This window comes from Zootermopsis nevadensis, unplaced genomic scaffold (assembly GCF_977971745.1).
Source record: "Zootermopsis nevadensis isolate Lab colony 2312 unplaced genomic scaffold, Znev_1.0 Znev_ptg000012l, whole genome shotgun sequence".
In the NCBI taxonomy this organism is placed as follows: domain Eukaryota; kingdom Metazoa; phylum Arthropoda; class Insecta; order Blattodea; family Termopsidae; genus Zootermopsis; species Zootermopsis nevadensis.
This window is the reverse complement of record NW_028259144.1, coordinates 9,612,066-9,639,664: the sequence shown is the minus strand read 5'-3', so window position 1 is coordinate 9,639,664 and position 27,599 is coordinate 9,612,066. Positions and strand designations below refer to the sequence as shown.

Genomic DNA, 27,599 nt, shown 5'->3' with positions numbered 1-27,599 from the left:
ACTCTCGGGTTACAAGCCGTGTCAGGTGGCTTGTAGCCCAAGAGTCTTTCATCAATTTCATCCTTGCTGGAGATGAAGATGATGATACCATTCTTTGAGTAAAGAAACAACTGTCCAGTGAGTATGAAATTAAGAATCTGGGAAAATTAAAATACCTCCTTGGCCTGAAAATCATGCCATTATGTTGGCAGTACTTAACTTTTTCCTCCCCTTCCCATGTTCAGTGTGATGACTGGCTGTGTTTAGTGTGCTAGCAACATACTCTGCATAATTTACATATTCTTCTTCACACAAATAAACCGAAAAACATTTCTCAGTAAATTAATTTAAAGATATTTCGCAACAATGAGGCATTAAACATACCTCGGAGCAGCAAGGTAGAAAATGTCCTTCTGGCCTGCTGTAAGCCGACTGCAGTACTGAGGTAGGGTCACTTTCTCTCCCTCTGCACATCGTGAAGACTCAAATCTCAACAGTTTGGCTATTTCCTCCTGCAATCAGCATTATCCAGTTGAAAACAATTCCTTGCTCTGGAAAAAGAAACTTCCATAGACTACGAATGTACCTATACATTTATCATGTTGCATGTCCTGCAGAATGTGAAACTACAGCAAATAAAAGTTATATTCTAAGTGACAGTAATCTGTTATGCATAGCATTAGCTGTTTTCAGTCATCACAGCAAGTATTCAAACATTATAAAACTTAGAAGTGGAGTGACACACGAAGGAAGAAATGAGGAATGCGATCATTTTGGATGTAGTGGAAGTGTTGAGACCTAAGGTTCTCACAGCGATGAACATGAAGATGGCTTTCTTATGGGATGTTTCGCCCTGTAGTCAAGTACAAATAGATTAATGTTTCAGAGATGTTTACTGCCTTCATCATCCTTTAAAAACTAAGGGACAAATTAAAATTAACCTATTTATTTTGATCTCTTTGTGATATTCTGAAAAAACCTGGTATATGCCACTCTTCCAAACAAGTATTGCTGGGTATGACTAATTTACTTTAATCCTTAGACTCCAAACAGACGTCATGCTTGGTTAGAGAGAAAGCAAATGCCATCCCTGCCTCATTGTTCCTGAATTCAAGTCAGACTTGTCACCGTTGTTCCATCCTGCTTTGTACATCTCTTACCTGTTTGAAGATAAAGCTTATCTAAATAATATTTAACAATTTAGTATGTACCACAAAGAAAACACAACTCTTCACATTACAAAGATCAACTGGTTAATGCTGTTTAAGCAAACAATCGCTGTTTATACCAAGTATCATATGAAACACACAAATACAAACTACAGCATTATTGGTTGTTAATCCAAGTGGTACATTTAGTTACCACTGGGTTAAAGTTAACTCAGTGACTGAGTCTGTGAATGAGTGAACTAATAAGAGTATGAATGAATAGATGAATGTGTGTCTGAGCGAAAAATGTTAAGCCTTCAGAATGGTTACCCAACACCACAGACCACTGCAAATGCTCTTCTACTTCATGTTAATTAAACAACACAACAATCAGATGAAAAGCCTGAAAATAAAACCTTAATGCACAGTTGTACTTACATAAAATGGTTAAACTTAAACGTTTATGATTTATCACATTTTATTATATTCAAAATATTTCTTCTACTTATGTGTAGACAAGAAAACAGATAATTTTATAAGAACCTTAAAGTACACTAGCAGGTGACACGCTCTTTGGTTTCAGTCGGTGTAAGTGAAATTTCTATCAAAATCCATTTACTGGGTGTGCTGCTGAAATTCGGCCACAACACTCATGTACCCCAACTAAATAAACGCCATTTCACCTTCACTTTGCACAGAGAATACCTTATAAGTATAAAAGTATGACTTGCCTTCTCCAGCTGATTATAGGCAGTCGCAATTCCCTCCTTGAGGAATATGCCATAATCCTTGTAGAATAAGTCATATTCTCCAGCATCCTTGGTGGACTTATCATGAAGAAAACGCAAAATTCGATTCATTAGTACTGTCTGCAACTTCCTGTAAATCCAGATGTACAGTAAAACTGATGATGGAAACAGATGGAAAGGGGTGATCAAAAAATAAAAGATCATCTTGTAAGTTTCTATGCAAGGCAACAACATGAACAGCAGGATCAAGTTTAGCACAGACACACACATCACTGTATTTTGGTTCCCACTGAACACATAGTGTTCAAATATAAAGCAAGAAAATGAATTAATTCTATTTATCTAAATTTATCCTTTTAAAAGCAAGTCAATAGTTGATTTCTGTCTTCTGGGTTGTTGCGCTGTGTAGTCTGGTCGATGTTAACCAACGTTTCAGAGGTCATACTGCCTCCGTCATCAGGGCGATGAATTCATCACTACACAGCGCAACAACCTAGAAAACAGAAATCTTCATACTCACTGCTGTGAAAACCTCAAATCATACAAATCAATAGTGTTAAATTATTCAATTTATTCAAGATCAAATTCCACTTTAACCTGTTATAAAGCTTCATTCCAAAAAAAACGTTATGTACTGCTTAAACCAGATGAAAAATTGTATATGGTCTGATGATTCTGCATAGCAAATCTCAATTGTATATGATTAGTCATATTTGAAGTCCTGCCTAGTTCATGTGAGGCTAAAGTTATTGGCATAAATACACTAAAATAAACATGTAAAAATACCAATACTTTTAAACTGGAAGCGCCAAACATACCTTAATGCAGACCTCTTTAAGATACATAATAACTACATACCGTCATCCATGCAAGTGCCCATGGTGTGATTCAAAAGTTTTTTAAAAGTTAAAATTTGTGAAATTGGTTTCCTCATTCAACAGTGTGTTAGGGTTAGAGCTATTCTAGAAAGCGTTGGTGAAAGAGACTATATATTCATAAAATTTTGGCAACTTTTTTTAGTAAACAAAAATATGTACGAGGTGCGATCGGAAAGTTTCAAGACTGCGCCTATAAAAAAGCCGTACACTTATCTCAGGTATTAAATTCATCCATCACCCTCGAAGTAGTTCCCCTGGGAGTGAACACAACGATCCCAGCGCCGCTGCCAAGCCTGGAAGCATCCCTGGAAATCTTTCATTGTCAGCCTGTCAAGCACCATCTGCGATTCTGCCTGAATCTCTTCTATCGTCTCAAATCTCCTTCCCTTTAGCTGAATTTTCATCTTTGGGAAGAGGAAGAAGTCACACGGCGAATAAGGAGGGTGCGGGATGACGGCCGTGGTGTTTGAGGCCAAAAACTGCTGAACTTTGAGGGCGGTGTGCGCTGGCGCGTTGTCATCATGCGTCGCATGTGGAGTTCTTCCTTTAGAATCAGCTGACAGGTCCCATAGCCTATCCCAACAATGTCGCACAAGTCGTTGATGATACGACGTCGATCTTCGTGAATGGCCTGCCGAATCTTCGTAACATTTTCGGCCGTTGTGCTCGAAGATGGTCGTCCAGAACGCTCGTCATCATCGACAGAGGTTCGGCCATTTTTAAAACGTGAATGCCACACAAAAGTTTGTGCACGACCCATTGCGGACTCCCCAAATGCTTGCTTTAGCATTTCATAGGTTTCCGTAGCCGTTTTGGCGAGTCTTTGGCAAAATTTGATGCACACGCCATTCCGAAATCGCAGGAGGGTCAGTGTAATGCACTACCAAAACGCCCGTAACTAAGAAACAAATGCTAATTCGATGATGCCGGCTGGCACACTGATTCACTATGAATGTAGGCCGCACCCCCTAGCGGCAGAAGCTCGTACCACATCCGGTTCGCCCGCTATTGACACAGTCTTGAAACTTTCCGATTGCACCTCGTATTCATAAGATAACAGAAAAGGAGTCAATTTGATTCAAAACACAAAAGTAACTTTTTCTTGGTAAACCAGAATACATACTCATAGGACTCATAATAAATAAGCCATTTCAGAATTTCAATCCAACAGACTTCAAGAAAATACTTGCATAAATCATCTCATGTGTTAGCAGCCACAAACCTGATGAGGGCACTGTTTTGTAGCAGCTCGCGGCTCAAGTTCAAGGGAATGTCTTCTGAGTCCACTACACCTGCAATATAACAAGCTTTAATGTTTCCGTTACATGACAAAATGATATTATAGACAAGCAGAGAAGACCAAATTTAAGCCCAGGTCATGTCCACCTGTCTTGTCTCCAACAACGCATTTTTATTATGACTATCACCTGACTAATACTTGTAATCTATTCCCTGTTTACTATTAATCGATTAATCACCAATTAAGTTAATTTCAAAGTATAATCTCATGAAAAAAAATTATTTTTGTCTTGAAATTTTCATGACTGGAGTTCAATTTAAAACTACATCTTTCAGGGATGAGCCATATTAAATGTTGAAGGTTTTCTGATGTTTTGTAAAATACTGTTGTTGCCATCTTCAGAATAATTAGTTGATCATTTCAAGAAGCCAACAAATTCCACTCACCACCTACAACCGTCTGATTTATATTGGACTTCCTAAAATTCCCAGCCAACATACATTCACCCTAAATATGACAACTGCAAGTCTATTGAAACTTCAGAATATTTTCAACATTTGACTCAGCTCATCCTTAGAAGCCAAAGTTATGCAAACCAATTTATTATTAAGTTAATAAAAATGTGCCACAAAAAGTAAGATGCCTTGAAACAAACCCTAAAACGCGTGGCAAATACATACCTCTCAAAAGTGGTCTTCCATGTTGAAGAAAAGTAACAGAAAATTCAAGTTATAAAAATACTGTACATATTCCTAATTAAATACCAAGCAGTGTTTATTTTTTTAGATATATATATAGAACTTGCAGTATCAGTGGCCACGTGATCTGAGACTTGGGCCTTGTGCCACTTGGTCACTGGGATCGTCGGTTCGAATCAAACTCAAGACATGGATGTTTGTCTGTGTATTTCTGTGTTGTACTGTCCTGTGGGCCTTGTGACTGGCCGATCACTCGTCCAAGGAGTCCTACCAACTGTCTATAGATCAGAGCCAACGAAAGTTGGGACCTGCAGATACTCAGGCACTGAAGAACGGGTCGTATAAAATAAAAAGAAACACAGATCTTACCTTTGACAAAGCGCAGAAATTTAGGCAGGATATTATCTGTCTTGTTCTTGATAAGCACTCTGCGACTGTAGAGAGCTACCCCCACCCCAGCGTCAGAATTTACTTCAAATAAACCTACAGGAAAAACAGTTCACAGTATTTGAACATCCTTTGTGTAATATCTTGCCAGTTATATAATAAACATGAAATATATTACAATTTTGACATTAAACATTCAATTACAGCTGAAAATTCAGCCTTAGTTGATGACACACCATAAAATATTAATTACATTGTTTTGTATGATGCAGAAACTCAGGGGCTTGCATGATGCAAATTACACATAAAATTATACAGTCAGTACCATATTATAACATTCTAGCCAGTCATCAATTAACAGATGAAAACTTATAATAAATTCTTCTCAGGTTACCAGCCATGTCAGGTGGTTTAATGGAGCAAAAACCAACGTTTCAAGAACCATCTCCATCTGAAGTACCCTCTAGATGGTTCTTGAAACTTTGGTGTTTTCTACATCAGACCACCTGACATGGCTGATATCCCAAGAAGAATTCATTATACTGTCGCCATGAAAACTTCTGATCATACGTATGAAAAGTTACATCGAAAGTTTCCAGCTACTGATCTTAAAATGTTAACTTGACTTACCCCATATTATAGTCTTGTTGAAAATCTGACAATTACTCAGCTAATTAAACAAATCCACTGCTTTTATAGAACCCAGTAAATCATTAGCATGTTCACAAGTGTCCACCACCTATACGCTGAGCCACATGAATCCAATCCACATTCCTATGCTCACTTCTTCTAAGATCTATCTTATTGATCCCCAGGCCTCCAAAATGGTTTCTTCCCCAAAAGATTTTATAAAAAAATGTGCAGGCATTTCCCGTGCATACTACATGTTCTACCCATCTCATATTTATTTAATCACCCTAACAGCCATGCAAAAGCACAAGCAGTTAGTTGTGACGTTCTTACGGAGGAGGATTGGGTTTGCCCTCAAATCAGTCTTTGCGGGATTTGTGGTGGACAAAGTGGCAATGAGACATGTTTTTCTCAGAGACCTCCAGTTTTCCCCCATCAGTATATGTTTGATCAAAGCTCCAAATTCATGCATGATTCATCTGGGACATGGACCATAAGCCCTATTAGTGTCTGCAGTTTCACAGAGACACAGTAACTATAAAAAGTACTATAACAATTTGAGGTGAACGACGTAAGTTCTGAATCTCGTCACTGTGATTTCCTCATAAAAGCACAAAGAAACATTTAAAGTGAAACAAATTCTACATATTGATTCATTTTGTGTTATTAAAAATTGTTACGAGCCTTCTCATCATGATTCTGAATTGTCTGTGTGTGAAGTACATATACCGCTTACCTGGTTTCCCTTCTGGGAAGTAGAGTAGCGCTCGTAAAGTCAATGGGGCATCAGTCTTGTAGTGCAGAATGAACCGGGGCTTGTCATATGATGTGCCAACAAATCTATAGAACTCATTATGCATTTCAGGAGTCACATCTTTTGCATCCATTAGCCAAAGGGGCTGAAAGAGTATATACTGATGAATTAGCCATCAAGAATTAATAACACAAAAGGTTAGAAGTAACAACTTTAATTCAAATTATTGATTTTCTTATCTTTGCAAATTAAGAATAATTTCAATAGTTTTATTCTCCCCAAATTTCCATCCCCATACACAATGACCAAAGCTACTTACTTATTTTGACACTACCAAAAAAGCAGAACTTGTAAAATGAAATTGGCCACTAACCTGTATTGTATTTGCTCGCTTGCCATTGAGAAAGATAGGACTTCCAACAAAGTTGCTGTACTTCTTTATTATACCTTTAAACAAGAAATTAAGTAAAAGCAATGATTTGCTATATTTTATTACATTAATTTCAATTAAATATATGAATTAATAAGAAACAAGATTCAAAAGTGTGTAAAATTTCAAATTTCTTTAGGTCTCTTTCAATGGATGCAATATAAAATAATTTGTATCCCTACTGACATAGGACACATAGTTCATACAGACATTGACAGATTACAGCATGAACAGTTCATATTGTCAGTGATAAATGACAGCACAATTAGTTGTCATAACAACTGATAGAAAACGGCATTGCGACTTCATTGTCCCACCAAACAAGTTTGAGCATCCATCATGTCAGTGTTACCGATTGTAGAAAATTAATATAGACCAAGCACAGGACAGCCTAAAATAAGCATAATGCCCATTCAAAATTAAATAAAAATCTGTTCCAAAATTTTTAAATGTCATTTCCAAGATGTCATTATCAAAGAGGTTCATGGGTAAATAACATCATCATATGGTTACAAAACACCTCAAAACTTTGAGCATCCATCACTTTGGATATACATATTGTAACAAAATAAAAAAGTACAAGTCTGGGCTGGTCTCCAATGGCATAACCTCAACATCAAATTTAATGAAAATCCATTCAACCATTCTAGTTATTTTACATGGAAAGAATAGTTCACATGGCCACTCAGAGATGGCAGCAGAATCTCAACTGAAAGGCAGGAGACAGAAAGAATGAGCCCATAAGGCATTCTTTGTAGATTTTAAATTCTCACAGCAGGAAGTATGAAGATGGCTGTCTTCCAGGTTGTATTGTAGAAGTCTACAAATGTTTCAGAGGTCCTTGCTGCCTCCATCATCAATGCTTTGATAATACAATACCAGACTATACAAGACAGGCATGTTCATAAGGTGTTCTTTGCTTGCATGGTGTGCCACTAGAAGATGCATCTTAACACACATATTAAGACTGCCTAAAAGGCATAATCTAGTTAACACACCATGCTTGGAGGATGAAATGGGTGGAACATGTAGAATACATGGGACAGATGAGAAATGAGTACAAAATATTTGGAAACAAAGAAACCATTTGGAATATCTCGGTAAAGATGGGAGAGTAACATTAAAAGAAAACAACGGTGTAGGAAAATTTGGACTGGATTCACCTGAGTCAGAACTGGGATCAGCAGCATGCTTTTATTAACACAGAATAAGCCATCACATTCCATAATTATGCATCTAATTTCTTGACTAGTTAAGTGACTACTGATGTTGAAGGAATTCTGCTTCCCAGAATTTGTTATTTAGTGACACACCATATTAAAGTAGTTTAGTTATAAAGGTAATATTAAATATTACAGTCCAAATTCATGTACAGTTACCAAAGAGTATGAACCACCCTTCACTCTGTTTTACGATTATAATTTTAACCCAGTTGCATGATTAATAACAGGCAACACTGGAGGTGATGGTGTCACAGAGAACAAGAAAGATCGTGTGACTTAAAATTTTAACATAACATTAGATATAACATAAATATTTATTTTCTCAGAGATCAACCCCCTGACAGAAAATTAGTTCTTTATTTATGCAATTTTCATTTTCAGAATTCCTATGTATAACAAGTTTCTGATATCTGGTACATGATATTTTTGGTGTTTTTGTCATTATTATTATTATTTAGTGTTCTGTCTGAAGACAGGTCCATATGAACAGGGTCCTTCCATCCTTTTCTCGGACTGGGACCTGTTCATATACGTTCTTGGCAGATTATCCAGAAGTGGTTTGCCATTGCCTTCTTCTGTGTGTGAATGGAGTAATTGTTGGGATGCCACGGAGAAACCGGGGAAGCCCCCGGAGGAAAACTCCGTGTTGCCTAGACCACAGCCTTGCCCAACACAAGTTATAAATTCAGGCACCGCCGGGAATCGAACCCAAGATAATAATATCAGATAATAATGTATTTATTTTATTTGCAAATTCTGACACTTCAGGAAATTGTGAAAACTGTTTAAAAACATACCACTGACCGTGTCTTCATCACTAAACTCTCGACTCTCTTGTTTCAAATGCAGGACAATCTTTGTTCCAGGCTGTACACCTTCTGCTTCTTGAATCTCGTATGTTCCTGTTCTGAGATCAACAACAATACAAGAAACATTTCATTATACGTTTACCATGACTTAGAAGTCAGCATGGGTTAAAATTTTTTTGCTTGAAGACCTTTGGACCCTGACTGAATTTTATCTTTAAATATGTTACCCATACCCCACCTAAGCCTTACCTTCTTTTATTCCAGCCCAAATAAGGCCCAGTGCAATCAGAATCTGCCCTGCCTATGGCATGATTAATAAAGCAGTCCCACTACACACCATGTTGTCGCTTGGGGGGAGAGACGGTATAACTCCTACTCATTCTTGACCTAGGCACTAGATGGGGGTGAGTGGTCAGAGCCAGTCTGGATGTAGAGGCTAGAGGAACATCCTCTGTCCGCGTCGGGGATCAAACCCCAATCGTCCAGCCCGTAGCCAGTCACTATACTGACCGAGCTATCCCGGCTCATATTGCACAAATGCCAGCAGGGTAGATTGATTATAAAAGGTAATGATGAATAATGTTGAAATGAATGAGATCTGTGGAACATGATTAATATTCTTCATCAGTTAAATGATCCATGGGAGTCAAAAAAAAGGACTCGAAAGTGTTACCGGTTAGTTTCTCTATAAAAAATTAATTTGTTCTTGTCAAATTAAGTGTCTCTTTTTATTTTGAGCAGAGCTGAACTAAATATTTTCTTTCAATTAGAAAATTATTTTATCCCACTGATAAAAATAATCAAACTTTGAATTATCCTCGATATATTACCTAAAACAAATTTGTGACTCAAACAAATGTGGAATTATTTTTTTTAAAAACTGTATATACATACTCTTTATGCTACTTATTTGTGTTACATCAGAAAAGCTATGATATAAGAAAGTAGCTGCAGTGATGACATCATATGGTAACAATTAAAATCACGATTCATTCAAGCAACAAACTGAAATTTTGCTGATACACCAAACTTTGTATTCATTGAATGAAAATACTAAAAAGTGGGGCACTTCTTTGTTATGATGATTGAAGTTTTCTGTCTGTCAGTTTTCACAGGAATCTTACCCTAATTATCCACCTTTCTTGTTCATCACACAATTATCTTATTATTAGACTCTACAAGGAAATTAACTTTATACTTGACAATTTACAGTAATTAAATAAACCACAAAACAAATATGAAATAATTATCATTTAAAACCACAAGTTAAATCACCTCAAAAAGACAAATGACTCTCTTATACGAAACAATCTCCAGTATCCATAATTGATAATCATTAGGACTCTTTACAAAACGAAAAAGAGACAAAAAAAAACCACGTGAACCTGAAAGCAACACATTTTAATTAATCTCTTCTTCTCCTTATACTCCTTTTATCTAATTCTGTCACAGAACCTACACTGACAAGGCAGGAAGACATAAATAAGGTTACTTTCTGCCACAAGATATGATTCAAAGCCGAGCCTTACCCATCAGAGCTCCACCTGTAGCCCGGACTGTCCTTGAGGCTGGATTGTGTGAACACCTCAACCTTGTCTGCAACCATAAAACTTGAGTAGAAACCTACTCCAAACTGTCCGATGATGGATGACGGATCTTCAGTGGAACCCGTATTTTTCTTCAGTTGCTCCATGAAAGCCTGAAATCAAAATGGATTACTAATTACTCAAGAGTTCTCGTCAGAGAGAATGGTAAGTGGGACCTACAAGGGGGGGTGTGCTTGCGCTACGAGAATTTTCGTCGCCTTGACATGTTTTGACAAGAGGCTACTGGTGGGACGTGACACCATCAGTTAGCTCGTCCTTTACAAAACGAACTTTAGTTGGATGGATATCTGGGCACATCCTTTACAACTGATAAAAACACGGAAAAATTCAGTTATGATAGCCGAGTAGTTTGGTACCACTCGTTGCGCCGATCTGACCTTCCTTTTCGGGACACCTGCTGAGCTTCGGATCACCCTCGTTACCATTAGATGGCTGCCCTTGGTAGGCACAAGTGCCTTCCAAGTTGCCGAATCAGCAAACTATCAGGCAAGACTCGGATATGGTCAATGAAGAATGGAGTCTCCAAATCTCGTGAATTTGCCTATTACTAACTTACCAACGTGCGTTAGCCACAATGCGAAGTCACTCGGACTGCAACGCCTGTAGCTTCCGGACGTGGCTGCTTGTAGATAAGCACACCTTTTCTGACAGACAAGACTCTCCTCCAGTTAAGGAGGGGCTAAGTCTAAGCTCACTGTCCATGTTTAACGAAAAAAAATCATAATTCTTATGGAAACAGATTGTGAACCTATGGAGGTGGCAAAAACCGGTTCAATGTCCATTTTTACTGCGTCTGCACTGTACCGCGATGTACCTGCATTTATCATCGCCGAACATGTCGGTCCACTGTCAGTGCTAAATGGTCATTGTGACGTAGGCTGATGACGGGGCTTATGGACGCCAATCACTGCACCCCAGAGAAAGGATCTAGGGGGATCACTTTGACATGCGGGCGAATTTATGACCCTGCGGCCGATGCGGAAGGGAATTGGAGGGGGGAGGCGTGATGGACAGTGAGCAAACGAGGGTGTTATCTGAACCGGGATACAAGCTTTACAGGCGACAAATCGCTCGCTGCCTAGGGAAGTCTAGTGTGACTCCAACCATGACTATGTTTAAACTCTGGTTTCTTTATTAACGCTACTCGACTGTTTCAGCTGCAGCGGTTATGAGGCGTAAAATGAGAAGAAAGGGTTGTTATGTACGGTGAACTAACTGGCGAGGATGAGGCAGGAAGAGGTGACACCCTATTACATCGTTTACACAGATATGGGCACAAGTTTAAAAGTATACCTTGAAACTCGTTTGCACACGAGCGGTTTGGACAGCAGCGATTTATGTCGTCTTGATGAAACGTATCGATTTAACAGCAATCGAGGCACTGTACAATAATATGAAACCGGAGAAAGTGACAAATAGGGAACAACAATTTTTTTAAAAAAAATATTTCTGGATATTTTATACGTTCTGATAAAATGACATGCAAAATAACTGTAAGTTTAATTAAATAAACTATAATTAATGTATTTTTGCCAGGCTGTGAAAGCCCTGCAAATACATTTTCTCAAATCATATGAAAATAACAGAACCTTGTGAAATGACAAAATATATTACGTAATATTCTTTCAGAGCCACTCTTCTGATATAACCTTTGGGCACGATAGACTGAACACATGCAACACAGCATCATAAAATTGAATCCCGTCTTGTTTTGCAAAGAAACTATGCAGCATACAAATTTGAACTACAATGTCTCACAAAAATCAGGAAAAACGTCAATGACACGACAAAAAGTCTCCATTCTTAAACAGTACGGTAAATGCACATTTTACATTATCCTCGTCACATGTAATTACATATCCGTGAGAGAAAACCCTATTTTACGTCTGAGTACGCCGTTGAACAGCAAATGCCTCGTCTCCTACAGTTACCGAACCACACACCGTCAGCATTATCATGAAACGACCTATAACCTCCAAAATTTAACCGATTACCTTCCCAGTTTTTATATAAATACACACTCTTGAAGACATTAGTCACAAAATATCGCTAAAACGGTTTTATACTTTAATGTACGCGTCTGACAAGCACATAAATAGGCAATAACTGTGGTAAAAGTGTTTCGCTTGTAGGTAACATCCCGGTAAGAGGCTAAAATAAGTTTATGTTGGTCAGCTGTGGTCCCTCCTGCAGATAATTCGTAAACGAAAGCAAATGTCAATGACAATAAAGTTGAAGAAGGCGTAACCACAAGCCGTCACGACAGATACAAATGTAAACTACTGACATGCGACAGAAAAAAGTGTTCCAAAATAAGTATGAAGAATGTTCATTCAAAAAGAAAAGATAGAGGACACATTCTTTTTACTCTGTCTGCTACTTTTATTCTGAAAACTTAGCGATAAACAAAAATTCATACCGAAAGTGGAATTCTTAAATGTCATACATTCTGTCAACATAAATACACGTCTTTTGGACTCGTCATTTCTGCCCGGGTTGCCTTCGCATAATTTAAATAATCGGATTCTATCAAACGTTCGTATTCCATCCCAAATATACAACAAATTACCTCGACAGTTTCAACCCCCGCGGTCTCTTCCCCTCAGGCTTCCGGTGCACACCTCTTGTCCCATCCATGCGCGCTACATGCCCTGCCCTTCTCATTCTTCTCGACTTAATCACCTGGCAATATTGGGGGAGGAGTGCAGATTTTTAAGCTCATCATTATGCAGTTTTTTCCAAGCCCCATCGTCTTCTCTCCTACGCCCAAATATCCTCCTCAACACCTTATTCTCAAACACCAATCTGTGTTCCTCCCTCTGAGTGAGAGACCATGTTTCGCACCCATGCAAAACAACAGGCAATAACTTACTCCAACTTAAAAGGGCCGTCAGCATTGACACCGCAAAAAAATAAAGTAACAAACAGATCAACAAACCAACAACCCACCCAACGAACCAAACAATTAACAAACCCACTCACCATCCAACCAATATTTGGTTGTTTATAATCGATACTCGCCCTAATAAACAATCGACTTGCCAGAGAATCAATCTACAAACGAGTGATACGAAGACGGGCTTATATTCTGGATGTCACGTCGTCTTTCTTCGGTCTCTGCACACAGGGTCCCACTTAGCCCATGCTATAACACAATTGCCCTGGTACTGTACCAGCCCCACACGACATCCGATCTCGGCTGATTGGTTCAACGCTCACATAAAAAACACGAGAACGCGTCTTGCTTGTGCCGGCCAGTTTTTGTAATCACTTTGCCCACATGCTCGTTCACTATTGGCTGATTATCAACTCGAGGGAAACAAAAAGGGTGGGAATGGCCGACGACGTCTTGCCAGATAATGCCAACGGACAGATGGATAACCCGCTGTTGAAAAACGGACGCTAGTGAAATACAGGCGGGGGAATGGACAGAGACGAACAGGAATGTGATAAGCCAGGCCACAAAAGGGCAAACGAGGGATAAGGAGACGGCCACGCAGGAAGAGGAGTGGCAGGCAGGCGGTTTAACGCACGCGATGGTTCGCAGTTCTACTCCGTATTCACGGAGCTCCGTTGTCGAATTTCAATTGCCAGAATGACTTTTCGGGCTCTTTCTTGATATTCGTATTGAAACAGATCATGACCCTATCACCTCACATTCCTTACTATATTATTATTATTACCCCTATCTCTATCGATTGGGCCCAACAGAGTAGGTTACCTGAAGACGGAGACAGACTCCCATCTCCGAAACGTCGTTCAATTTTATTAGACGATGGAAAACATCAAAAAACTTTTTATTCAAATAACGCACCATCGTCAGAAACTTTTAGATTTGAGATTCTCCATCTTGTCAATTTCAATTATCCTCACTAGAAGTTTAAATTTCTTAAAGCTCTATTACGACAAACGTTCAAGGCCACAAAGACAAGTTCGCCATATTAGTACTGCTGTTAAAACTTAGGTCATGGAATTCAACTGAAATGGGATCAATGGAATGCAGACGTAAAATTGACAACTGTCTCACTATTTTGTTCACCGGACCTTAGTTTCTGATATATTTTAAAAGTTTTCATTTTGTACCGCGTATATTGACGCATGGGGCGTGGCAACCCAGGGGGGACAACGTGCTAATGTTATGGGATCGTCCCGGGTTTGAATCTGTTTTTTTTCTTACCTCTTACCAGTAACCATTTAACTAGCTCGAATCGTGAATTTAAATTTGTTCTGCGTCCCATCTTCACACTGTTAGATACCAAGTTATTTAAGATAATTTTATATAATACAGACGAACTTTGTTACAGCGACACCTTGGCTACTGCGTTTAATAGATTACGTAACCGAGTCTGACTGTATATGCGATCGACAATTAAAATATTTACTTCTTACTGATGTTAATAAAAACATGTCCCAAAATCCTGCAACCCCATCAGTGACTGGGGCATGAAAGTGTAAACAAATTTTTCTCTTAACACGCTGCCAATGCAGAGCTCGGTCACGTGATATGCCAAAAACATTCCCCCCCCTGGGGTGCCCATATTAAGGACAGGACACCATCAACAGCAACGAGCGAATGCAAAGATCTTTCAAGGTACATCGTAAAATCAACAAAGCATAAGGGCTTAAATCATAAATTAGAGCCTTGTGTTCGAAAACGATGCTTGTTGGTCTATGATTAAAAATAACTTTCATTGATCACTGTGTACCAACATGCTAACAGCTTCGAATATCTTTTTGACGGACGAAAACTAAGCGAAAACTTTTATAGCATAACTAAAGTCCACTGAGGAAATAGCGTCTTCATTTCCCAACTACATTCTTCCACTGCTCCCACTTTCTCTGTCTCACCGCATTCCCTCCACAGTCTCCGATCGAGGGAATCGCAGATCTGGCGCGGGTGGTCGGAGGAAGCGAGAGAATGGTAGCAGGATTGTCCAAGTTCTTAAATGAACGGTCGGCGTTTCTGGCCGAACCCTGGCCTTGGGCCAATAGGAAATCTAGTAACATATTTCTCGGTTACAAGCTTGTTCCTTCGTTGTTCCTACACGAGAAATGGATTTACTAGGAATGAGTCATGTTTCCATCTTGTGATGTTGGGCGGGGACATTCTCAAAGCTCCTGAAAACACCTGCTGCTTCCGAATTCCAAGAAAGAACTTGCAGTGCCACGCAACTCCGTTGTAGTTCATTTAATTAGGAAGTACAGGCATACCTCGGAGATATTGCGGGTTCGGTTGCAGACCACAGCAATAAAGCGAGTCACACGAATTTTTTGGTTTTCCAGTGTATATAAAAGTTATGTTTACACTACACTGTAGTCTATTAAGTGTGCAATAGCATTATGTCTAAAAAACAATGCGAGAATTACCAAAATGTGACACAGAGACACGAAGTGAGCACATGCTGTTAGAAAAATGGCGCCGATAGACTTGCTCGACGCAGGGTTGCCACAAACCTTCAATTTGTAACAAAAACGCAATATCTGCGAAGCGCTATAAAACGAGGTATGCCTGCATTACAAAATTACATCATGGAGAAATTATACGTGCAAAATACATATACCATGTTTGAAACAGCAGCTAACTGAAGTCGATCTTGCGAACCTTATCAAGGCGTAACACAATGTTATCGCGGCAAATAATTCAAGCAATGTTTTCCTTTAAAGAATCGCATGACTATTACCAGGTAGCAGCACGAAGGCCGTGAACACTACCCAAGAGATACAGTTTCATCAAAACTGAGTAATAAAAACTGACCTTGAGCCAACCATTATTAGCGCCCAACCCATTTATTCATTACCTTGATTAAACTCAACGAGACATTACCTAACACTCGATTGTGATCCCAACACAATCGATTGTGTGGAAGTAATGCGTAGTGTGTCGGCTGCAACCGGAACACATTAATTAACTCTAATTAACAGAAGCAGCAAGTACATCGACAAAACAATGATTCCCTTAAGGTTTGTAACAACGGTTGATCCATCATAATCATGAGTATTATATAGGTCACAAAGTTTCGCAATTTATCTGTACTCCTGTCTTCAGGTGAATGGTTGTCATTTTCTGATAGTTTCGAAACACGAGGAACATACAGAATAACACGACAGCACGTTAACCACTAAACCGCTGCGGTCTGTCAACCAGAATTGGCACAAGTCTGTTAACTCAATAGCAAACTAACCAACTAACTGACTGGTTGGATGTGAAACAAACCGTTTGTTTCCTCACTAACTGCTCTGTAGGAGTTCGGTCGGAACTGGCTGAGAGATGTCAGACCAGCTCAGTCGTATCCGTTTTCATTGTGACCAAGGTCTGACGTAAATAAACTTACACCTCTGCGACTAGGAAACACGTAGTGGGGGCAAAGTTAGGGGACACTACTGTCCACAGACCAGGATAAAAGCCCTGCGGGGGGAATGTCGTTTCTGGTGCGGTGCAGGGGGAATCTTTACTATCAAGTGAACTAGAGGGCTGCTATTGGTGGGAAGTGTGATACGTCAGAGTTTTACGCTACAACAAAGACTGAAAACATCAAGCAGTTAATAGTAGCGTGTACTGAGTGCACCTGCGGGTGTTGCGATAATATTGTAGATTAAATCACTGTGCCACCGTGAGGTAATCTTAAAGCTGTACCCATTAGAACACATGAAAGCCTGTCGTCTGTTGTTCGTTCAGTGGTTGTGGAAAGAATGCTTTTAGAATGCGTCGTCACTCACCGCGATATCTTGCGCATGCGCGTATGTTGAATTCCTAGCAGGGATTTTCTCCTGGTCTGTGGACTGTAAACAGACCTCAACCACGAAATAATACGAGACCAGCTTCTAGTCTACGCAGTGCGCGCGAGTAAATGGCTCCAATAACAAGCCTGGCGAACCTCACAGTCGGTCTAAACACTTTGAGAAAAAATGTTGCCTGCAGTCAATAATCTTTGCATGGGCATTGTGTCTTCATAAATGATTCCACTGGTAATCAACGTTTCGATAACAACTACATCAACCATGGTAACTAAGTTTGTCCAACTATCCCCCAAGCGGGGATTCCCTACCCAACCGTATCTACGAGGAGAAAAGAATTCAGGTCTTCGTGCAAAGCGTCCGATATTGCTCCATGGCTTGGACGTAAATGTCTACGTCTGGTCACACTTTTATAACACTCTGAAATACCAAATTTCATGAAAATCAGTCAAGCGGTTATTGACGGGGTGACATGCATGACAAACTTCATAGGCGACTTTTCGCAACATTTAGTTACGAATGCGCCTAAAATGCACACCTCTCCTGGAAATCGGTCGTCAAGCACGTACAGCAATGTAGAAAAGCTTTAAGCGGATTGAAGTAGCTACTGATCCGCTTCTCTGGCGTGTCGTAAAAGTTGCCGAGCCAGCACGGCGTAAAAAAATTATCTAATAACACGTGTTAAATTAAAACTCAAAGCTCTCTTTAACCTGAGCTGAGATTACATTCTAATCACTGTTACTTTGACACTAGATCGAGGTCAGTGGTTAGCTTCACGCTTTGTCCACATTATCCTCTAGTACCAATCGAACAAGAAGCCCGGGAGTAAGCCCCAGAGCTTAAGGAACGACAGTGAACATTCCTTGGGGGGGGGGGGGGGGGCACCACCATCCTCCAGCGCCATTCCAAGAGGACTTTTCGAGAGTCATAACGAAGACCGACGAGATAAAGTACTCGCCAGCTGCCCATAAAACATTCGCATTGGGAGTGCAATGAATTAGAACGTATGGCCCACAGAACCCGCCTTACTCCGGCCATACAACGGTGCCTCGTAATCCGAAGTGATGAAGTTTCACAGTCGAGCGGTTCGCGAACCACAGAAGGAGCGTTACAAGGCCTTAAGTTAAGGCAAATTGCATAATAGCTACTAAAGTGATGAACAGGTTCGTCTACACAACTATTTATTCCTAACATGTATTAGTCTATCATAAGACCATCGTCATGTGATGTTATCATACTACAGAACACAATTCAACCGCGTGTCCTAAACACGTAAAAGCTATCCTGCTACGCGCCATGTAGGCGCTCAAGGGGAGACTTCTGTAAACAAGTACGATTTCAAGTTTTTACAACGGTGGGTCTGAAGATGACTGTCTTCTGGGTTGTAGCGCCGTGCAGGGCGATGAGTCCTCATGGATGAAGGCAGCAAGAATCTCTGAAACTTCGGTAAACGTCTATTGTCCGCGAGGCACGAGAGTAGACGAGTCCTTGTCAGCCGTCATTTGTGTGGCTGGGGGGAAAGTGGGTTCTGCGCATGCGCTGGTGATGTATTCCTTACCTAAGAACATTGTGCTATCAGTCAGTCAGTCAGTACATTGGATGCGGGTGTTTTTCGGTCCGCTAGTAGCACTGAATTTTACCCCACCTCCCTCAAAGATGTCATGTCTACTCTCGTGCTTCGCGGACAATACAAGATTACGCGGCGCTACAACCCAGAAGACAGCCATCTTACGTAAACAATGCAGCACAACATTACTGACCTTGGAACCGGACCGGGCGATGGTGCCAAGGTTTGCAATCAGATCTTCTTTTGTCATCCCGACTCCTGTATCCTGTGGTAGAAAGAGCAAAAACAAGATCGTTGATAGAAAACGAGACTGGTGAATAACAGCTACACACATCGCCAACAGTAACTGTAATTACAGTCAGCCCTCGAGTACTTCAATTATTAATCCTATGTTAACAAATCAAAATGATACTCATGAGGAAGTTAGGAGGAGACTAAATTCCGGAAATGCTTGCTACTTCTCAGTTCAAAATATTTTGTCTTCCCGTCTGATTTCTAAGAACCTGAAAATTGAAGTATACAAAATAATAATTTTGCCTGTTGTTTCGTATGGGTGCGAAACATGGTCTCTCACTCAGAGGGAGGAACACAGATTGCAGGTGTTTGAGAATAGGGTGTTGAGGAGGATATTTGGGCCTAAGAGGGAAGACGATGGGGCATGGAGAAAACTGCATAATGATGAGCTTAAAAATCTGTACTCCTCCCCCAATATTGTCAGGTGATTAAGTCGAGAAGAATGAGATGGGCTGGGCATGTAGCGCGCATGGATGGGACAAGAGGTGTGCACCAGGTATTGGTTGGGAAGCCTAGAGGAGATCTAGACGTAGATGGGAGGATAATGTCAGGCGGGATCTATGGGAGATAGGAGTTGAAGGAGACTGGATTTTGTTGGCCCAGGACAGGGTCCGATGGCGGGCTTTGGTTACTTCGGTGTTGAAACTTCGGGTTCCATAAGCCATATAGTTAGTTACGTAAGGAAGATATTTTGGTTTCAAGTGAATGTGTGTTTTTACCAGAATATCAATTAGCCATTATTATTTAAACGCTGAAACAATGCGGGAAATTATTTTTTGTAAAGTTCTTTCAGTAGTCGTCACAATCCTCTGACCAAAAATATATAATTTCATAAAGATTTTTAGTTTGGGAAAATATGGAGAAAGTCACGTGGCCAATTCAATAAGCTCATTGGATGTTTCGACAATGTTAACTCCTTTCGAGGCAAAATTCATTTAAAAACTGCGGAAATGCACAACCATGACGCAAACTCTACTTCTTGAAAGAATATGCTACCAATAGAACGATACAGATTACGGAATTCCAAGTTTAACGAGAAATATGGTAAAATAATGCCAAAGCATGGTTTTGATCTCTGACCACCGAGGTTTCGTGGCTGTTGGAGACAATGGGTAACATTTTTTGATCGCACTTTAGGAAGTAAGCCTCACTAGCTAGTAATGCCCCAAGAAGGTCTGGGTTTTCCAAAAACTTACTGAAATTTCTAACCGAATTTCTTGTTCCCCCCACCTTTTACTTTTTGGACAAGTACACAAAAACAGCCAATGACACACTTACTGCACCTTAAACCAAAGCCAATGGTAATATCTGCGTAATATAATTATGTAATCCGACACGTGCTGGCTCAACAATGCCAACTGATGCACAAAAGTACCAAATAAATAATACCTGTATGGTAAGTGTCCTATTATGCTTGTCCGTGGCGATGTGAATCTCTAAGGACCGGGCATCGGGTCCTTCAGCGATTTCGCCAGTCAGCGTCAAGTAACGCATCTTCTCCAGGGCGTCACTGGCGTTCGATATCAGCTCCCGCACGAACACCTGCAAACCAACCGCAAACACATATCACTCTGAGATGGCAGCTTTCTTTACTGAACCTTCATAAAGGCTTCCATATAACAGGAATGGAATAATTCTTTAACGATATGTGACGTATTCACGTACGTTTGAAGAAATGGTAGTATTTCTTTTTGTGAAGAATGGACAACGTGTATCAACTGTTGCCACTCGTTTTTCATACTTCGTACATAGTAGGATCCATTTTCAGCACAGAAATTGATTATACTAGCTGAAGTTCACAGTAGATTCAGTCAGTTTTAAGACAGGACACGCCATGAGTATACGTCTCCTTTTTGAAACAAGAATTAGCACACAAGTCCGTGACACATTCAACTCACAAATTACCCGTAGAGTACTAGGCGATACAACGCAGAGTTCATACATCTTTATAAAATATGCAGTACTTGTTAGGGCCACTGCTGTCCAGAATTGCAAACAACACGAAAATCACACTAATTTTTTTTAAGACGACAACTGACCAGACTAAAACGTAATTTGTACCATTTCAAGTACATGCAACTCTCGGTTTACGAACGAGTTCCGTTCCAAGACGTTGTTCGTTCTGTGTATCTTGCATTCCTGAGCTTTTACGATACGTATCGTATACGTTAGCAGCCATTTTAAAGCATTAAAACCATACACTAAAAATCGAATTATCTATTCAATACGTTTTATTATATAAAGTATGCATGCGTTATGGTTTATCGTATACGATACGTAACATAAAATAAAATATATTTTATATATTTTTAAGTCGCCACAAATTGGTCCGTATCACTTGGTAGTTAAAGTACTCTATGCCGAAAAGTATGAAAATGACTACGTTTACATTTCTTGAACAGTGTTCCTCTTGATACAGACATATTCAAGACCACCACAACTCAAATTTCCTCTTGGTATATTCAGATTGCTTGTAACTAAAAATACAGAAAGCTGAAACGCAATAAAAGTCTATGCGAAGGACATATAAATGGACAGACATCACACTCTAAACAAAGAAAAAGACAGAGCGAAACATTAACAACTGAAGGCGTTGTGTACGTGACTACAGGCGGTGACCTCCGCCCCTTGGAATACCGCACATTTATATAAGTCACCGGTAAACAAATATAAGTGACTGACTACGAACTGGATGAGCGGGGTTGGATCCCCGACAGGGGCAGAGGATTTTTTTCCTCTGGCCTCTGCGTCCAGACCGGCTTTGGGGCCCACGCAGACTCTGTACGATGGGTACCGGGGTACATTCTCGGGGATAAAGCGCGGCCTAGGCGTGACACAGACCACTCACCCCTGTCACTCCTGCGCCTAATTTTTGAAACGGAAGAAATAAATCATTTTTCCCAGTTTCTCTTTTTTCTATACAAGCAAGGACGTGCTGTTTCGGCGGTAACAGGTTTAAACATTAATAATATAATTTATTTATTTATTTGAAGATCGCCCTGATGACGGAGGCAGTATGACCTCTGAAACGTTGGTAAACATCTACCAAACTACACAGCGCAAGAACCCAGAAGACAGGAATCTTCATCGCCCTGATGACGGAGGCAGTATGACCTCTGAAACGTTGGCTAACATCGACCAGACTACACAGTGCAACAACCCAGAAGACAGAAATCTTTATACTCACCGCCATGATGATGGAGGTAGTATGACCTCTGAAACGTTGGTTAACATCGACCAGACTACACAGCGCAACAACCCAGAAGACAGAAATCTTCATCGCCCTGATGACAGAGGCAGTATGACCTCTGAAACGTTGGTAAACATCGTCCAGACTACACAGCGCAACAACCCAGAAGACAGAAATCTTCATCGCCCTGATGACGGAGGCAGTATGACCTCTGAAACGTCGGTTAACATAGTCCAGACTACACAGCGCAACAACCCAGAAGACAGAATTCTGCATACTCACCGCTGTGAAAACCTCAAATCACACATTTATTTATTTATCTGACATAAATTTTGCAAAAGAAAGAATATATTAAATATCACCTACAAAATATATAATATAAACATATAAAATATGAAACTGTTATGTGCTAAATTTTCTAACGTTCTGAAAGTCAAACTTTCAGCAAAATGGCTGGGCTATTTAAATAAGTTATATCTTCTACAAGTAAACATTTCCTGCGGCCTGCAGAAACACATTTTTGTATCACCATATTCTGCACCGTTCGCATTGTATCCAGTCGCCTTTCAAGGTCATCTTACCAACTGCTGATCCCACAAGTTTCACTTTCTCGAACTCTCTCATTCGGCTTCTGTTGTGTTTTCGTTGCAGACTTTCGTTTCTGATCTTGTGATTTATTCGACTTTATACGTTACAGGTTAAAGGTGCAATAAGATTCTTTTTTCTTCACGTGTTTCTTGCCAATTTCTTAGCAGATGGTATTACACTCCTGTAACTTTCCTTTTGTGTTTCACCAGTACTAAACTTACGTCATCTTTTTTTTTCTCGTTACGAATTCTGCAGTCGGTTTTCCCAAATGATGACAATGAAACAGAACATTCTTCTTCTTTCGGTAGACCCTACCCGTCGTCAGTGTCTGTCAATGAGGAAACTATTTAAAAAACCTTCGTCCAGAATTTCATGCAACTGACAGTAAACCTCCTAACACTATTTTAACATGTTCTCTCCTGGGTTACAACATTGCCTCTGTCAGAACGCCTTCAGCGACTGTGCGGTCTACGTATTTGCTGAAGCCCGAGAAGAATTCAATGTACTGTGTGGTATTTAGCTGCAAGATTCAAGCGCTGAAGAGTGGTATCTCGATTCTATGAAGATTACTGGACCAAGAATATGATGCTGCTGCTACTGCAAGTGTTTAAGCCGAAATAAACAAGAGTCAATTATTTTCCTTGGTTTGTGGAACTTCCTGTTTGTATGTACCATTCTCTCTAGATTAGCCATTTGGGAACGAGTCGCTCCGTAAATTTTATGGACACCTCTGTACCCAATTCCTGAAACAAAAATTTCCTGGCACTGTTTCGCCAACAGAAATATATTCTTCTATAATTGTTCCCTACGACACGCCGCTACCCACAAGACCAATAGCGACGTTTACAGTCCATGAGAACCTAAAATTCAAATTTCAGAGAAGAAATAGTTTCTATTCACTTGTTGCCATCTGAAAAAATATCGCCGTTGTTTTACGTCTTCTTTGACCATAAGTAACTAATCTTCAAACAAAAAAACCCGTTAATTAGCCAGAGGCTGCGTCTCCACGAGAAAAAATAATGTTGTTCTTTTACTACGACGCACAGCTTGGAAATACTTGGACATTCCGGTCACCAATTTCAAAAATAAAAACCTATATGTTTTCCCGGGGATGTCTCTGAGAGAAACACATTATTTCACGAAGCGCAGTCGCAGGGGTTACTTGGACATCCCTGTGCGTTGTCTTCGGAATTCATAATAGTTCATAATTTTTCAAAAGAAATTTTGTGGTTAGTTTTTTTTTCTACTACGCACCATTAGAGAAAAATGCGCCGTTATGTCTTCAACACATTTGTGAACATTTCATAAGTTGAATAAAGTCCATAATTTTCAGTGCTGCCTCACCAAGAGGTACATTCTTCCTTCCCTATTTACTATTTTGGGTGTTCCCCACGCTCTAGCGTGAGCGAAGAAGACCTTATTGGCTCGTCAATTTCTGTCCGTCGCTCGCAAGACCCAAGGTCACTTATAGAACGCATTCCTGAAACAACATGCCCCAACGATTACCTCGGTTCAAAATTCTGCTGCATTTCTTATTCCCATGGTTGCCCAAAGCGTCTGATTTGGCGTGAAGATCACGTATTGGATTACAGTGTACTCTTTTCCAATCTTGTTACATGACGCACCGTTTTCGGACTCCCCTGTGTAGAATTTTCGAAGCAGAAACATTTCGATAATTTTGCCGAGTTTGTCTTTCGTACCCACCATTTGCTTTCGCAGTGTAAAATAAACGCACCATTTGGTTTTGGACACTCCTACACCTAATTATAAATATCAACGTTCAAAACATACATGGTTTTCCCGGGGATATCTCTCCAATAGAAACACGGTTTTATTTTTACTATTTCTTCTACACTGCATCGTTTGAGTAACGGGGTATGACGGATGGAACGACGGACAGACAGCTACGTTTATGCATATGCACAGAAAGCACTATATATGATATCAAATAGAATGAGACTGGCAAAGCAAGCAACACGCATGGCAGACCGAAGCTTACTTAAGAGGATAATATTAAAACAGATGTCATAAACAGTGTTTTTGGCCGTGTACTAACTCAAAACACGTGACATTGGTGAACTCTTGTAACACGGTAATGAACATTCCAATTCCATAAAAGACAACGAATTTATGAACTAGATGGCCAATTATAAGCTGCTGAAGAAGGGCAGTACTCCATGGAGTAACTACCAGCAGCGAAACCTGATCTAGACGTCGTGCGAAAATGCAGCATCAATAAATCCACTTTAACAATCGTTCTACAACGCCAAGACTTTAAGTTGTTTTGTTGTTGTTGTTGTTCTTCTTCTTCTTCTTATTATTATTATGTCGCTGTTTTGCTACGCAGCAAAACATTTGTTTAAAACATTCAAATTTTTATGCTCTGACGGTGCACTATTACCATTGGCCGCTGGTGATAACCTGTTTGCCTTCATATTGTATTATTTACTGACAGATATATTTGTACTGTAAACGTGTATCATATTACATAATACAGGAAAGGTTATGGACCTCAACAAGATCTACTACATTTTATGCCTTGAACCAACATTTCTGATAAAGGTTATGAACTTCGAGTGGCAAAACTGAAATTACAATAGACTGATATGAACCGTATTCGTCATACGACTCACATAAAATCGACGCAAACATGCAGACGGATGGATATGATCTCCCCATAACACGTTCATTCAACGCATTTCGTGCTAACACCTAAATAATGAGCGGAATTGATGCCCCTAACGTGCGGTAAGTTCGGTTCAGCGACCGTATGATGCAGCTGAACTGGTCAAACTGTGTTAGCTCCATGACACGTAAACCTGCGCAGTGCGTATTGATTTCGCGAACAGTGCGCAGCTTACCCAGCGGAACACAGAATCTGCCGCGCGTCATTTCCGTTAATTTCGAATCACACTGCTGTAAAGATTGATCCAGCTGCTGTTGTTTCGTGTAGGCATGCGACTTAATAGGTCTATTTCATCCTATGGGAAGAACATAGACTATTTACTAACATACCTCTGTCAACACAAGTTAATTGTCCTGCAATGTAAGCAACATTCAGATAAATTTTTCACAAAACGACATCATTCGTTCGTATATCCAACACAATTTCTAAAGGGTATACATCATTGTTAATTACGAGTTAATGAATTGCCAACTACAACACATATGTGTAACAAAAGACTGTCAAGAGGACAAAAATAAAATATAAACAACCTATAAAGTGGACTTATTTAACACCATAGATAAGTTCCGAAACCCAACCACTAGTGCGGAACGCGGAAAATTCGATTTTTCGCGGCGAGCTAGGATACGAAAATGCTTTAAAAAGACAAAGACGTTCCGATTTGAAAAAGTCTGAGGCCTAATTTCGTCCCTATATTTTATTTTTATACCAAATATTTCGTTAATGTTACATATTTAAGTCAAATTTTCAACTGATATTTTACTTTAATGCCCAACTTTCCGATGACACTTATTATATTACAGTTTGCTCATAAACAAATATAATTACAGTACATTTCGGATTTTGTTCATTTACAGTGACTTTCCACGGGTGCGTATCTCCATTAAACCCACATGATATTTAGTTCGTCCAACACGGATTCACGGAACGCACCGCTATCGAGAGACCTATCCCTGAGTCGAACTGTAATCCAAATAAAGTTAACGTTTGTCTCTAGATATGAAAATTCCTTGACCACTTCAAAACCACATTCTCCGATAATCAGGTTTTGACATATTCTATTTCGACTTGCTTCTCGTATCGCTACCACCACACATTTTGTTTCGGACTCACTCGCTTGCGAGACCAAATTCTTTGGCAGATCTCTATAATTTGGTGAAGACTTCTATTGTGTCATGTAGCTGCCAATGATGTTAATGCCATCGGCACATGCCAGTGTTTGTGTGGATTTATTATACAGAGTGATTCAAAAGGTTAGGGCCAAACTGAAGGAGCGTATAGAGGGACTCAGAGAGAACAACTTTCGAATAGGAATCCATGTCCTCCGAAGTTATCCTGAGTCAGTCGAAGCCATTGAAGGTAGGAAGTCTGATAACATACCGCTGAAATAATCGTAATTTGCTATTCTCCTACAAGGATTATATTAGCAATCTTACAAACCAAATTTACAACAGCGGTATGTTATCAGACTTCCCTACCTTCAATGGCCTCGACTGACTCAGGATAACTTCGGAGGACATGGATTCCTATTCGAAAGTTGTTCTCTCTGAGTCCCTCTATACGCTCCTTCAGTTTGGCCCTAACCTTTTGAATCACCCTGTATATGGTACCACTCTTTACGATACCTGCGTCCCTCATGACTTTCTCCAACAGAATATTAAACAAAAGACAGGCAAGTACACCCCCTTACAATAGCTTCAGCCTTTCTTCGTTTTGAACTGCTTTAAAATACAGTTTTGAATTTTGACGCTACACTAAACTGTTTTCATGATAATTTTGTAAGTCTGGTTAGTTCTTCAGGTAATCCTAGGTGTAGCATAGCTTCATACAGTTTATTTATTAATACACTATCATATACTGTTTTAAAATCGACAAATATGTGGTACTAATGTTTTTTCAAGGGTTTTATTTCATTTCTGTACTGTAGCACATGATTGTTGTTGGCTATGTTACAATCGTACGCGAGAAAAATCGATTGCTACTAACATACGTTTAAACTACAGAAAC

At 39.8% G+C, this 27,599-nt stretch overlaps 1 protein-coding gene across 3 annotated transcripts in view; it reads right to left on the bottom strand.

The window, feature by feature from the left end:
• The window catches only part of Trap1 (TNF receptor associated protein 1), a 53,459-nt gene that overhangs the window by 9,478 nt on the left and 16,382 nt on the right, over positions 1-27,599 (bottom strand). For all 3 annotated transcript variants that reach the window (XR_015534936.1, XM_087347876.1, XM_087347875.1), the window contains exons 4-13: positions 20,518-20,670; positions 19,028-19,099; positions 10,455-10,624; positions 8,914-9,023; positions 6,837-6,910; positions 6,446-6,608; positions 5,062-5,175; positions 3,977-4,046; positions 1,859-2,006; positions 364-491 (exon numbers count right to left, since the gene is read on the bottom strand). Coding sequence is in view for 2 of the 3 variants with exons in the window: in XM_087347876.1 (XP_087204002.1) it covers positions 364-491; positions 1,859-2,006; positions 3,977-4,046; positions 5,062-5,175; positions 6,446-6,608; positions 6,837-6,910; positions 8,914-9,023; positions 10,455-10,624; positions 19,028-19,099; positions 20,518-20,670 (1,202 nt within the window). In the remaining variant the exon portion in view is untranslated. The remainder of the gene's footprint in view (positions 1-363; positions 492-1,858; positions 2,007-3,976; positions 4,047-5,061; positions 5,176-6,445; positions 6,609-6,836; positions 6,911-8,913; positions 9,024-10,454; positions 10,625-19,027; positions 19,100-20,517; positions 20,671-27,599) is intronic.